The following is a 13,828-nucleotide window of genomic DNA, read 5'->3' as shown; positions in this document are numbered from 1 at the left end:
CAAATAAACTTAGATTACTCCATTTACACTGCCAAGAGAAGTACTCCCATTATGATTCACTTGTCCAGCATCCAAACAAAAACAAGGCGTGAAGCTTGCACCTCTAGGCTTCTGCTTTAGTAAAGTGGTGTTCTTCTAAACTAGAGGAATGATTTTCACAGCCAGGAGCTATGTCCTGGCTCAGCTTAAGTTTGTAATTGATTTTTTTCACCTTAGTGGAGTTCAGTGAACTCTTCCCCCAAATTTCTGTGTCTTAGAAACCAAATAAAATAGTGTTGTGAAAATTTGACACTATTGGAAATTCTTAAATCCCTTTTCCATCACTGATATTCACTGCGGGTGATTCTCTTCCAGTTTTGAAGTTCTACAGCCTCTGAAGAGGTTCATGACTTGTTTGTCTTAATAAGCAAGGTAGCAAAGATCCCAGCTGGGATCCAGACTGGATTCCCGTTGGGAGCTGCCAATGTCATGCAGCTATGTAAAAAGACACATATGATCCCATGATGCCTCAAAAGGTGTCTCCCGTAGTGACAGAGAACTATTGATACCATTTCACAAGGTCCTTGGGAGACTTTAAGCTGTAGTAGTGTGTATTATTCTGTTTATATATGCTTAAACAAGGTTAACTGAAATTAGAAAGAGATGTAGGGAAGAGCTGCTAAAAGGCAAATGAAGAGGGTTGGAATTGTAGTGCAGGAAAACAAAGGCTGAGAGTGTGCAGCACCTACCTATAAATCCATCAGCAGGTACATCTAGGGAAGGAAATAGCTGTATAAACTACACAGTAGTGTTGGCAGAAAACCAAATCGGTTTAAGTTGGCCATGGGTAATTTAGTCAAGAAACAACGAGTTTTGTCACATTTTAGCAGTGTGAACAAAACAAGAACAGAAATATTTTTGAGATAGAGATCTCTAAATATATGAAAGGGACATTATTCCTTAGTATTTGCCATAGCAGGCAATGACCAGGAAGGTAATTACTAGTCCAATATTGCTAAGATTAGTCTTGCTTGTCCAGTTTGGGAAATAAAGGTGGTCTTCTGATGTCTGTGGGCATTCTGTAGTTGCTGTGCAAAACCAGACTTTGTTACAATTTTATCTGCTCCCCCCTCCCCCCCGCCCTCTGCAGGTTGTCTTCCAGTCCTTGTGAAAAGTCTCTGGTTGATATTTTATTTTGTTCTGCAAAATGTCCAGTTCTCCTGCAGGTCTTGAGTTGATTAATTTGGAGTCTGCTAGCCTTATTTCAGTTTCCTTACACCATCTGCAGCGATCTACGAATGTTACTACTCCAATACTGCACAAACCTTCGCTTTAATCATCCAGTCCACCCTGGCACTGGTATTTCCCTTGTGTTGAGGAGCTGCGTAAGATTTGGAGCCACCCCCTGCTTTCCCTCTCCCATCACCCGCATTAGGGAGAGAGGTTGCTGATCCCAATGAAGTTTGGTTTTGGCTCAGTCTGGCTTATTTCTGGAGTGTGCACAGTCATGTTTCTCTGAACGCAGTAGAAACAAGTAACTGCAGTCCGTTTTGTTGTTCATCTTTCAAATTCCTCACAAATCCTTTACCTCCACTGTGGGGAGTGTCTTTATTTCTTAGGTCACACTGATGCGCATTTCCTACCATGAAGTCCAATGCCTTTTAGTAGCGACTACTTTAGTTTCTGAATAGTGCTATACAGTACAGGTTCAATTATACTTCCTGTTTTAATTGTAAAAGGAGCTGGCACAACTTCCAAGTTCAACGAGGCTTGCACTTGTCTTTCTGTCAGAGTCACTTGACAATCATGAATGCCTTCCAGTCTAACAGGTCTGCTTAATAACATATATTAGATCTGAAGCATAAGTGTTGTAATATTTTGTTTTAAAACAGTGTCATTTGGTCTTCTATCAATCTGCTGTGCAGAAGGAGATATATGTGTACCATTGGCGAGGGCTTCAGAGGGAAAGGAATGTCTTCTGAAATGAGTGATGAGTTTGCCTGGATCTCAGTAACAGCCTACAGTTGCCCTGCTTGCCTGGGACGTTTTTGCACAAATTGTCTGTGTAGAAAAATTCATTTAGATAGCTTTGAGAAATGGGGGAGTGGGGTGGAGGGGGTGCGGACAGACAGGGGAAAAGGCAGAGGGAGAAATTTATCTTGTCTGACTTTGGTCAAACAGCCTAAAGTGCATAGTGAAGACAAGCAAAGATTACAGTTCAATTTATGAAGCTGAATTAAGGGAAGAAGAATGATTTTTATTACAGTTGCTGGGTTTTAAAATTTGCATTTGAAGAACATGACAGATTTTTGTCAATTAGGTCTAGATTTAATGTAAAAGGAACTTTTTTTCGTAATAGGTATGTGCTAAATTGTATGAGATTATATATTTATGTAAAATGGAAAAAAACCAGATTAATGAGAAACACCACAGAGAAAATTCAGTATGGATGTAAAACAGTTGTTAGTACATTACGAAGACTATTGGCTTTTGACACAGGGCAATGTAGCTATGTTCCCACGAAACTGTATCTTTAAAATTTGCACCAGGCATTGTTCTTAACATCACATATGACCTGGAAGGTAAAAATAAATGAGTTCTCTTGCAATCTGAGACCTTCTAGGGAATTAATTTGTTTTCTTCAAAAAAACCCATACGGCAGGGCAGAATTTACTTTTATAATTAAGTGGCACCAGCAAAGGATTACTCTCAGGGCATTAGCTCCTCAGTAAGCTCAAGGAAATAAGAGACTGCTTGTTTATCTTATTCTGATAAATCCTGATAAAATATTCAGATAAATATTTCTCTGTGTGTTATTTAGTGGACTGACTTAGTATCTAATCAAATATGATAATGCTTTCTGTATTTTGAAGTGCCAGTAAGCATGGAGATTCATAGATTTCCCCAAGAGCAACCTTGCCTTCTTTTCCTAGCGCTTTGCCATATGTCCTGCAGCATTTTCTTTGTTTCTGTCTTGGAAGGGTCAATTGAGGGGGGAAAAGACCAGCTCTGGGGAAAGATACTGAATTGCCCTGGCAAATTGTGCATTGCCTTTTTTTCTCCTCATTCCCTGACAATGCACTAAACACTTATCAGCTCTAGTTTTTATGAATCAGAAATTGTTAAAAGTGTCCTAGCCATTTTGGTAAAATAAGAGTCAACTAGAAGCATGTCTCAAACCCAGTAGCTTGGGGCAAAAATGTTGAGGTTCAAAATAATTAGTTACATTTTCCTTTTAATCCATTCTTTTTTCTCTTTTTTTATGACTTTTAATTTTTTTTTTTCTTAATGGTTTTATTCAGACCATGCAAGAAGAATTATGTTGGAAGAAACTTGTTTGTTTAAAGGAAAAATGAAGTAATCCTCCTCTTCCCAAGCCTCTTGTGCTTGAAATTATGAACTGGTAGGAGCCTAGCTGGAGTTCATTCTTAAGACGTGGTGATTTATTTTTTTAAAATTCAAGTTGGGCTAGTTCAGCTATACTTTAAAATTATATAGTTGCTTATCAGAAATAGGTCTCAAAGCTATTCAACTTTTTTTTTAATTGGATAATATATATTTAGACATATCTTACATTATTTTTTACACAGAGCATCCTAATAATGGTGGCTTTCTCCTATATGTTCTGCAAGTTAATTAAACTTGCTTTGAGGATTATAACTTGCTTTGGGGTGGCTTATTGCCTCAGTCACTCCTTATCTCGCTGATGAAGGACTGTAACAGTATGCCTTTTCACTTAATTAGATGTGTGTTTGGGAATGTTAATTTGAACCATTACCACTATTTGCCATAATAACAGAAAGGCAAATTGAAGGATTCATTAACAGTGGTTTAAGAATATCTAATAAAGGAATAAATAACTGTACAGGTTTGCTTCTTGCTGTCGTCTGCTCCCAGCAGGAGAATCTGAGAGCTTCTTGTTAATGAGATGCTCTGAGCGCTACATATTGGGAGAATATACAGGCACCAGGAATTAGCGCTATGTTCTTTGAACATCCATCTGGGTTTTATTGCTCATTTAACACTTGGTTCAGGGTAGTCAATGTCTGTCCTTCCACTGATTGATCTGATCTAAACTAAGGTATGGTTTAATGTTAAATCTAAGAGAAATTATCATCCTACTGCTGCAGAAAGAGGAAGGTCTTTCTTCCCCTACTGCTTCTCTTTCCTACCTTGCTAATAGGTTCCTAAATATTTTTGAAAGCTAATGCTTTGTACCTCCCCTGCTCATGCCTTGTTCCACTATGCAATTTTCTCCTCCTTTGCACCAGCTCTGGTAATAGTCTGGTTGCAGAGTAACACTAATCAATTTACTAACCCCACAAAAATTACTCGGTTTCTTGTGCTGATTTAATGTCTTGCCATTTTAATTAGTGGAACTAACATGATGCATCATCAGAGGAGCCCTGGAGTTGACTCGGGGTAAGATGAAAAGAGAAATGGCAGGAGTAAATGGAACTTCTTTGGCAGAGAACACTGCTATTTCAGTGTAAGTCATCTTTAGAAATTACATCAGATGAGTGGTGTTCTGAAGGGGTACCTGTCTTTAATTGAAGTCATGACACACTTGAGCTGTGCTAGCAGCAGTACATGTCCTGCTGCAGAATATGGCAACTTATGCCTTCTCTTGGTTCCTGGTTAGACTGTGTTCTCATGTCAGTTAGCTGTTCCTTTCTTCTGCAACGAATGTTAGTCCAAACATATGGTTTCTGTCCTACATCGCCAGCAGTTTGGTCCTTGCTGAACTTGTCTGCTTGTGTGTGCCTTTACGGCACTGAAATGCAGGGCAGGGAGCTACCAGCTGGCCAGAAGCTGATAACCATGATATAGAAGAAGTCCTAGGGAGGTGCCACTTGGAACAGCAGTCAGATCTGCGAAGGACTCTTCCCTGCCTCTGAAACATTGGTGCCTTGCATGAGTTACTGCAGCGCCCTTGTGGATGCACTTGAGTGGCTGCACTCATCTTGTGAGAGGGCTGCTCGGATGCTAGGTAGGTGTGTATGTTTCAGTCCTCATTCCAAGAGTACAGTCAGAAAATTTAACAGTGCAATGATGCATACTGTGTACGTGACCTTCACCTCTCAAAATTTGATGGGAGCAAGATTGCATTTTATATAGAGATGTGTTGACATCATGTGCTTACCTTGGTATGCATCCTGCTTCTGAATTTCCCATGTACAGCGAACTTCCACTGAAGGGAAGGGCTCTGCTGGAAACTAATGGTTTTACCAGAGGACTACAGCATGATCACAGGAGGGAAGTTCAAGGCTGGCTGTGAAAATGTGGGTCATCGAGTTTAGTATCTCCTTCCTTTAAGTACCTTTAGCATTAATGTGATCACTTAGATATTTTTTGATCATTTTGTTGTTGCAGTTTCTGTTCTTAATAAAATAATAAAATTTAAAAAAAGTCCAAACTTCGGCTACCTTAGACTCTTTACCTTCTTCCCCCTCCCCCCAAAAAAACCCACCCCAACAGCTCAAGCAAACTTTATGTGCCAAAGTTGATTACTGTAGGAAAGGAGGCTGCAAAAGGCATGAACCGTCTAAAATTTCTGTTTATTTAAGCCCATTTCCATTATTGTTTTTTTTCGAGGAGATATAACAGCAGCATTTAAATTTAATTTCAAATTAATCTTGAAAAGAAACAGAAGATTAATATGTTGAACAATGAAATGGTAACAAGACCACATAGGATTTGTATGGCTGTTTATGTGGGTGGGTACTGTACAGTGTGTGCCATATTTGCCAAAATGTAAAAACTGGGGGCATGTACTTTGAGATATGCATTGTAACATTAAAAAGTATTAAAGATTTGGTCAGCCACAGTTATGAAATACAGGGTTAACATTTTGGTTGAGGTGATATTTCAGGATAAAGTTGAACCCAACGACAACTTACTAAATAAATAGCTGAGTAAGCTCACAAGCTTATCTGGACTAAAGCATAATGTTCAGAAAAGCCTTGATCTGCATGCATCAGAGGCGCACAGGTGACAAATATTCTGAGGCCATCCCCAGCTCGGGAACTTGGGTGCTGTGTGTGAGAAGCAGGGGCCAACAGGAGAAGATGGTAATGCATGTTTGAGATGACATGGCATGATGGAACTTCAGGAGGAGAGAGAGCTCCAGAGCTGCAGAGACAGGCCACTAGTGCCTTTCTGCTTTTCCTGGAGAAGCCCGTGGCAAGAAATACATAGAACTGATGCCTGGCTGTGGCTGGACATCTGTGCAGGAGTGCTACGTTCTAGGATCTCTAGTCGCTGCTGAGGCTGTATGTGGAGCCACAGGGAAGTGAATGTAGTAAGATTTGCTAATCCTGAGGAGCAACCATCAGAGAAGGAAATCAGATTTTACATGACCTTTGAGTGGATTAATTTAATTTGTAATGGGATTCTTTCCTAACTGACTCCAATAGTGTTATTCTGTTTGCCAAGCTCAGTGTCTCACTGGTCAGCCTATGATCACCTGAGTCTTCCTTTTTGCCCTTTTGAATGTTAATAAAACATGGTTAGTCTGTCATTCCTGAAGAATGCCTGTAACTTTAGAAATTATTTAAAAAGAGCAATAAGAAGACCAAAAATCACTTCTCCATAATTTTGAGGTTGAATTAGCATGACCTGCGAGTCTGAAAATATTTATCTCTGTATATGCTGTTTTCACATCTTTAGCATTTATCAGTAAGCTACTTATTTCATTATTCTCATTTGCTGAGACTTCTATTTTCTGCAAAATGCAGAGAAAAAATTACTTATTGACCAGTCTGCTTTTTGTTACTGTAATTTGACCATTTTCATATAATAGTTCAACTAGACCACTTTGATTAGGTTTCTTTTATTTCGAATGTATCATCCTAAGCTTTTTCACATATTTTTCCTATTGTATCTTAATATAACCATATGAATTTTCTACATCACAATTTTTTATTTGTATTGATTATCGCCTTTCCTCCTATTCTTATTTCTTTTTCTGTTTTATTTCCAATTGCTGATTTTATTACACTGCAGAACTAGAATTGGCTTTTACCCAAAACTTTCCCGTCTTGATTGTGGAATCGTGACTTTTTGCTTAATAGTTGATTCTTACAGAGCTTATACTTTTCATTTTCAGTCTTGATATATTTTCCTTCCAGTAAATTGAATAAAATTTTCTTCTTTCATGTGAAACAGTTTCTTGAAAGAAGTGCACAGGAAGGAATCTTTTACTGGTTTATTTCCAGGAGATTTGGCAGCATGTCTGATCATGCCTTGAGTTCCTGAGTTTGCTGCAACCCCTATTTATTGATTCAGGCTTTCAATTGCAGATGCATATGGGGGCTTAGGGTGGGTTTTTTTTCTTGCTATCTTAGGAGTTTTTCAAAAGCTTAATCTGTAGCACGTTTTCCTAAGCTGTATATGCCACCTTAATGTTCTTCTAATTCATGTCTGTGTTGAATGCAACAGTATTTTTTGTTGTTGGGTTCATGTTTTATAGCTTGCTGTTTCACAAAGAAAAGGGTAAAGTGCTGGATTTAACAACCATTACTAGCATGCTATGCTTTCGAATCTTTATGCGTTTTCAATTGATTTTTGACATGGACTTGTTTAGGAACATACAGAAGATTAGCTTTATGCTTCTGTCTGTAGTCATGCTAAATGTATTCACTGCGATAGATGGAAATACCTTGTTGTCAAGGAGGTGACTGGAGCATGCTTTTTGTGGTGCTTCATTCAGTTCCCCCTGACACTGGTGGAAGTCTTTGCCATTGGGTTTGAGCAGGCTCTTGATTAACAGGTTTTAGTTATCATAGTTCACCTAGAAAAGTAGTTCAGTGCTGTCAGTGTAAAGCAAAATGCTTACTGCCTGCTGGCTATCTGAAGGAATACAGGATGCTGCTGTATCTCAGAGTTCGTTGTGTTTTCTTCTCATTACAGTGTCCTTCTGTTTGCAGATTTATGTAACGTATTTGCTTTCCTCATTCATTAAGCACCAAATGGAAACAAATTTACCAATTACCGCCAGTGTCAAATCAGTTTAATTCCAGCATGTAAAGTTGTATTTGTCTTGCTTTTATTACCATCATATTTAGACGGGAGACAGGCCTACGTGCTAAGAGGTCTGTGTCTATGCTTCAGAAATGTACTTGGTCATTTTTATTTCACATCCTTTGTTGCCTTCAAAGCATAAATGCACTAGAATAAAGCTAAATGGAGGTTGAAAAATGGCAATCCAGGGCATAATCTCAACAACATATTGAAAAAAGTATTGTCACCTATCTCGTGAGCAGCATAATGGCTCTGCACATGTAATGGAAATTGGCATTGACTTCTTCTTTGGACTGCTCGATTTATTAATATCATATTTCCCGTGTGTTTTTTTACTGTCATGCTTATATTTTTTTTTTAGATTTTTCTCATGTATGTCCTTTTTGAATGAATTCTCGCATGTTAGAGATGCATGCCTTAGCATGTTAAACAAATACAATAGGTATTTGCAGAGCTAAATGTAGTCCTGCAATTTTTGCTGCAGTGGGCACATTTAGGTAGGAATAGCTCTGATTGCTCTCCCAGTGCTAGTTTGCCACTTGTCCTAGCATTATTTATGTAGTCACAGTCACTCTGTGCTGTCCATTTGCCCAGTTTACCTCTGTGTTGCTAAGGTGTAATGCTTTTACTGTGTCTTGCACATTGCTTTTCTTCTTATTCCATTTTCTTTCTGCTGGCTTTATGAAGCTGAAAATAATATTTTAATTGGTTATTGGCAGCCACAGGAAGTTGAAAAATGTACACTAATTAGCTCTGGCTCTTGGCTCATTCACATGAATATAGACATTTTAGTCTCCCTAACACTTATAGGGTCAATATTTCTAATTCCATACTGGATATATTAATGGGTAGAAGTGTTGTGCTCTACTGAATAGGATACAAATCTCATTTTCTAGGAAAAAAATCCCACAAAACTTTCAGCCTCTGTTTTTCTTCAGCCTGACATTCTGTTTTTGTATTTATTAATATAGAATTTTTACAATTTGGGACAATAGCTTACTTTTTAATAGGCTGAAATGATGTCAGGATGAAAGACCGTAAAAAGACATTAATAATTTGATAATCTGTCTTAAAATGCCACATCACTGATAAATCTTCAGTAGATATCTCAAGATGAAGTACACATAGAGATTGACATGACACTATGCTAAGTACTGACCCGAAAACTAAAAGTGTGAGACCAGACTGTCTGCTCATATATTCTGCAACAGAGACTGCATTTATTTGTAGAGTGAAATGGGGCATTTATGTGCCACTCCTGTGAGTCTGATACCACTGAGTTAAGAAAACAGTTTATACCTGCTGAGGATGCAGCTCAATTTCTCTGGAAGAAAAAAGTTGTTCTGCTTCTGTAAGTGGAAAAAATAGATTTGCGACAGCAGTGAAGTTGTAGGTTTCTTTAACTTTGATATCTGGAGTGAAAGAAGCACAATCAATGATGGCTGATGGAAGCTTATATGCAATGAGATGAGGAGCAGACTAAGTATTTATGTTCCCTGCTGCATATTTCTGAGCAAGGCATTTTGCAGATGTGAAGATATTTTTTACCCTTACAGAGAGAGTGTAGGTGGGTTAGAAAGACTATATACATCATTTCCTGACGTTTCAGTGAAAGTCCTTCAAGTCAACTTGCACGTAGCTTGTGGATGAAGCTTTGTGTAAACATTGTCCTGCAGTGTACTGTTTTCTTTGCCCACTTCAGGTCTCTTCATGACTCAAACCCAAGTATTTTAGTTATTTCCTTGTGGTGATTTATCTGTGCTAATAACAAATATTCTGTCTTTATTTTACTTTCTCATGAATTCTTGCCCTTAATAGCCTGCCTCTTGCATTTTGAGTAACTCCCTTTAGCAATATTCCTAGGAAAGACTAGTGATGTGATTACTGTACATCCATAATTTAAGTAGGCCATATGTGTGCCAGAGTCAATAAATAAATACACGTAGCTGCACCCCAGAGTCCATAAATAAAGCTGGCCATGATAGTGGTTGTGTTTATGAGATACATGCTTTGAAAAAAATTTGTTTTCGTTTTTTAGACACAGTTTGTTTTTGTTCCTCCCCCCACTGGCTTATTAAAAAAAATAATAGAGATGTAAACTACAGGTCCTGGCTATCTGTGCCAATTAACAGTACCTCATACCTCTTTGGAAAGAATTAGGATTATTATCTCAAAAAATGTGGCCTAATTTTAATTTGGATTACACTTCTACCAGTTGCATGGATGTAATATTGCAGATAATTTGTGAATATTGCAAATATTTAAATTTAAAGATTAATTTACTCATCTCTTTGTAATGTTTTTGTTGCTTTAAGTGAATTTGTTGAAATCTTAGAAATTAATGTTACAGATTTGTTACGAATAAATTAAAATCGACATAATTTATATTAACCTTTCAAAAATTTCTTCCTTTCTATTTTTATCTATAAAACATTATCACTCTGTAGTGGCATTGGAAAATCAGAATCGCTTTAAATAAGGTAAAAATTAGGCAGAAGAGGACTGAAGAGTATTATATATGTGAACATGTAGTGAAAAAAAAGGACATAATGAAAAGAAGAAAAAGAGGCGTGAGAAGAAACTAAGAAAGAAAGAAAAAAAAAATTGGGCAGGAGGAATATGGACATGCAGCATGGAAGAGCCTTATTCAGACCTAGCATGAAAGAGAATCTGCACTAGAGAAGGATGTGCTGAAATCAGTTCAAAGACGGTGTGGTACTTGCTCATTTTTATGAGGGTCATGGACTGATACCACGAGCGCTACCAACAGAGCTGGTTTATTAGAACAGGTGTAACAAGACAGCTGCTTTAACTACATAGACACAGTAAGTTGGGAGGAGTTGCGATAGCTCACATACATTGCACCAGTATGTGCTGAAGGAAGTGTTTTTGGTCGGTGGGGCACGCTCACCTTTCTGAGTATCCTAACCCATCATTTCCCCAGGTTTCAAGCAGTGCCTTTGCATCACGTCTTCATGGTTTGCCTGAACTCCCCCCAAGTTCTGTAGGTGCAGCGATACTGCTGTAGAGAAAAAGCGGAGTGAGAAATCCTTTTGCAATAAAAGCATGGGCTTTTGAAAAATATGCTTGGTTCGTGTGTACCTCCTGCTGTACGTGGGAAAAAATCCTCGGGTTTCAAAGAAATCAGACCGGGTATGACAGGACTTCAGTCAGAATTGTGAAAACTCTGGCTTCTACAGACACTCCATCATACTGGGATCCTTTGCTTCAAACTTTATGTATCTGTGGCTAAGCTAATCGCATAAGGTTCCCATCATTGTGGAGAGAAACAGACAGCTTTAATCTGCCTGTCCTCTTACTCTCATTTAGACATCTAACACTGGTCACATGAATCTGCCAAAGCACTGAGTATTTCTTCCCATTGATTCTAAAGGAAGACTGGAGCAATGACTCAGATGTCCATGTATGCAGTATAAATATCTACTTTATTCATATGCAGCCAGTCCTTCAAGCTGAAAATCTGTTTTAGAAATCGCCTTAGTCCTTAGCCCAAAGGGCTGTATGTTAAGACAGTCCCTGAAAGAATTGAGAGTCCTGACTGCCTGTCACTTTTTAATTTTTTTCCTGTCTTTTATATTCATTAATTATATTTTTATTTAAACGCTAGTCACTTTTTTTTTTACTTAAACACTAGTAACAATTAATTTTTATCTACTATTTTTTTTAACCCCAGAAACTACCTCTTCAGGTTGCAGCTTGAGGATCTCTCTCTAATACAGGTATGTTTTATGTTTGTTTCCTTAGTTCCTCTGCATGATGTAGGTAAGCAGATGTTTTAAAGCAGATAATCAAGATATTCATAAGCTTCATAACTACAGATAAGTATGCATCTGTTTTTGTCCTCTTTTCAGCCCCATATTATATAAGTCATATTATCCATTCTAATTCCAGATTAGCCTTTGTCCCAGGCCATACAGATGTGATGTTACCTTACTCTGCTGTGATTTTGTTAGAGTGTATCTATAAAAATGGAGGCTGGGAAGGAGGATCATGTTCTCTTAGAAAAGTGTTCCAACTTATTATTGTGCAGCTTCTGTATTCAGTATTTATGTTATTATCGAGAAAATACTTTTTTTTTCAGATAATGATAAATAAAAAAATTCATTCATACTTGCTACAGTTAAATTGGGCAAATGAAACAGCAAATTTTCAAGGAAGAAATATAGAGTGAACACAGGTATCAGAATCTCAGTTTTGTATATAAGGCGGCTATCTATTGTTTAAAACTTGTTAGAGCTTGGAAGGTGAAACAAAGCCTTTTAGAGGCAGTTAGACTTCATAGAAAGGTAAGTGAGAATCCCTGATCAATTTATTCTACCCTGAACTTCATCTGACTTCCATATATCAGCAATCTCGTCTTCCCTCAGTCTTCTGAGTGGTGTTCCTTGCTTAGGTTTTGTTGGTTTTCTCTTTCGTTGGCATCATTTCTAACTTCCAGCATTCTAGTGTTCTTGGCTCTAAGAGTTGTTTTAGTAAATTTAGTTGAGTTGGCTAACTTGCTAAGGTGTGGAAATAGAAAATCACAATGAAATAAAGATGTATGTTTTTTCATAATCTTTTCATTTATGCAATTTAAAATTTACTAGCTTTAGATTCAGTACTGTGCCTATTATCACAAAGTAATACTATACAGTTGAATATGGAAAAGTAAAATGCATTCAGGTAAGGCTGTCCTTGTGATTTGTGGAACACATTGTGTATGCTTTAATTAGGCTTGCAGACTTGCTTTACCTTCCCAGACTACAAGAAACAAGATCTGAAGTTGGCTTATAATTAACCAAAATTGCAGTATTTATAAATATTCAATTTTGTTGCTAGTGCTTAAGGCTGTGACACACCAAGCACTTTTAATATCCAGAATTCGGACTGTCTACTTTCACCTTATGTGACATGCTCAATATCCTGGCAAATAATTTGGGTTAAGTCCTGAAGATTCTTGTTGAGAGGCTGCACTCAGAGATCTCTGATGGTGCTGTTGTAGTTTATTTTGCTAATTCATAGATTGAAGTTCACAGCTTTTCTCTGTTAGGATAAGTATCAGTAGGCTGAATTCACTAATGAGGGAGAAGTCTGTAGATTATGGAGGTTTATAATTGTGCTGACTGACTCAAACAGACATCCTCTCACTCCAATCAGCAAAAAATATAAAATGAGGACAGAAATCATACTGTTGATGTTATACTAGGTTACTAGGTTTTGGTCTTATAAATGTGCAGAGGCCTTTAAACAGTCTTCTCAAGTTGACTTTTGGTAAAGTTTCTTATTCCGTCTTCAGTGCTGTAGCACCACTGGTTTGCCTCTGTATCTTCAAACCTTTTTCCACAAGCCTTTAGGGAGATTGTATTTCTAAATTGAAATCAAAGTATGTAATTTTTTTTTTTCTTTCACCAGCGTATCTTTACTACCCCTACTCCAAGCATTCAAGTTTTTTCCCTTATTTTCAAATCTGCCATGATGGCTACTTCATATTTGTCCTTCATAGATCTTCTCTTCCTCTTCTTCCCCTCTGCTTCCCTTCTGGTTCTGTAAGAGTGCCCCAGGACAGCCCTTATCCAAAAGATACTGTGTTTCCTTGGACGTGCCAGTTATGGCAGCTCCAAATCGGCTGTGAGGTGGCTGAAGCTTTGTTTTGATGCAAGTAAGCCAGGATGTAAGGTGTATTGTTTAGGACTCCCAAACTCATTACACAACACACGCAGGTCATCTTGTAATCTGGTATGAAAGTATGAAGTTAGTCACTGATCTTGTAGTCGTAAAAGTAGATTTGGGAGAGTTCTTCAGAGGCCTGGGGTACCTGGAGCCCCTC

General features: G+C 37.9%; 1 protein-coding gene across 8 annotated transcripts in view; it reads left to right on the top strand.

Annotated features, from left to right (window-relative positions):
• SEMA5A (semaphorin 5A) overlaps positions 1-13,828 on the top strand; it is a 365,023-nt gene that overhangs the window by 134,256 nt on the left and 216,939 nt on the right. For all 8 annotated transcript variants that reach the window (XM_076330319.1, XM_076330320.1, XM_076330321.1 and 5 more), the window contains exon 5: positions 11,696-11,741. In XM_076330319.1, coding sequence (XP_076186434.1) covers positions 11,696-11,741 — 46 coding nt within the window. The remainder of the gene's footprint in view (positions 1-11,695; positions 11,742-13,828) is intronic.

This window comes from Aptenodytes patagonicus, chromosome 2 (assembly GCF_965638725.1).
Source record: "Aptenodytes patagonicus chromosome 2, bAptPat1.pri.cur, whole genome shotgun sequence".
Lineage (NCBI taxonomy): Eukaryota > Metazoa > Chordata > Aves > Sphenisciformes > Spheniscidae > Aptenodytes > Aptenodytes patagonicus.
The sequence above is the reverse complement of the archived record's forward strand: the minus strand, read 5'-3'. Positions and strand labels throughout refer to the sequence as shown.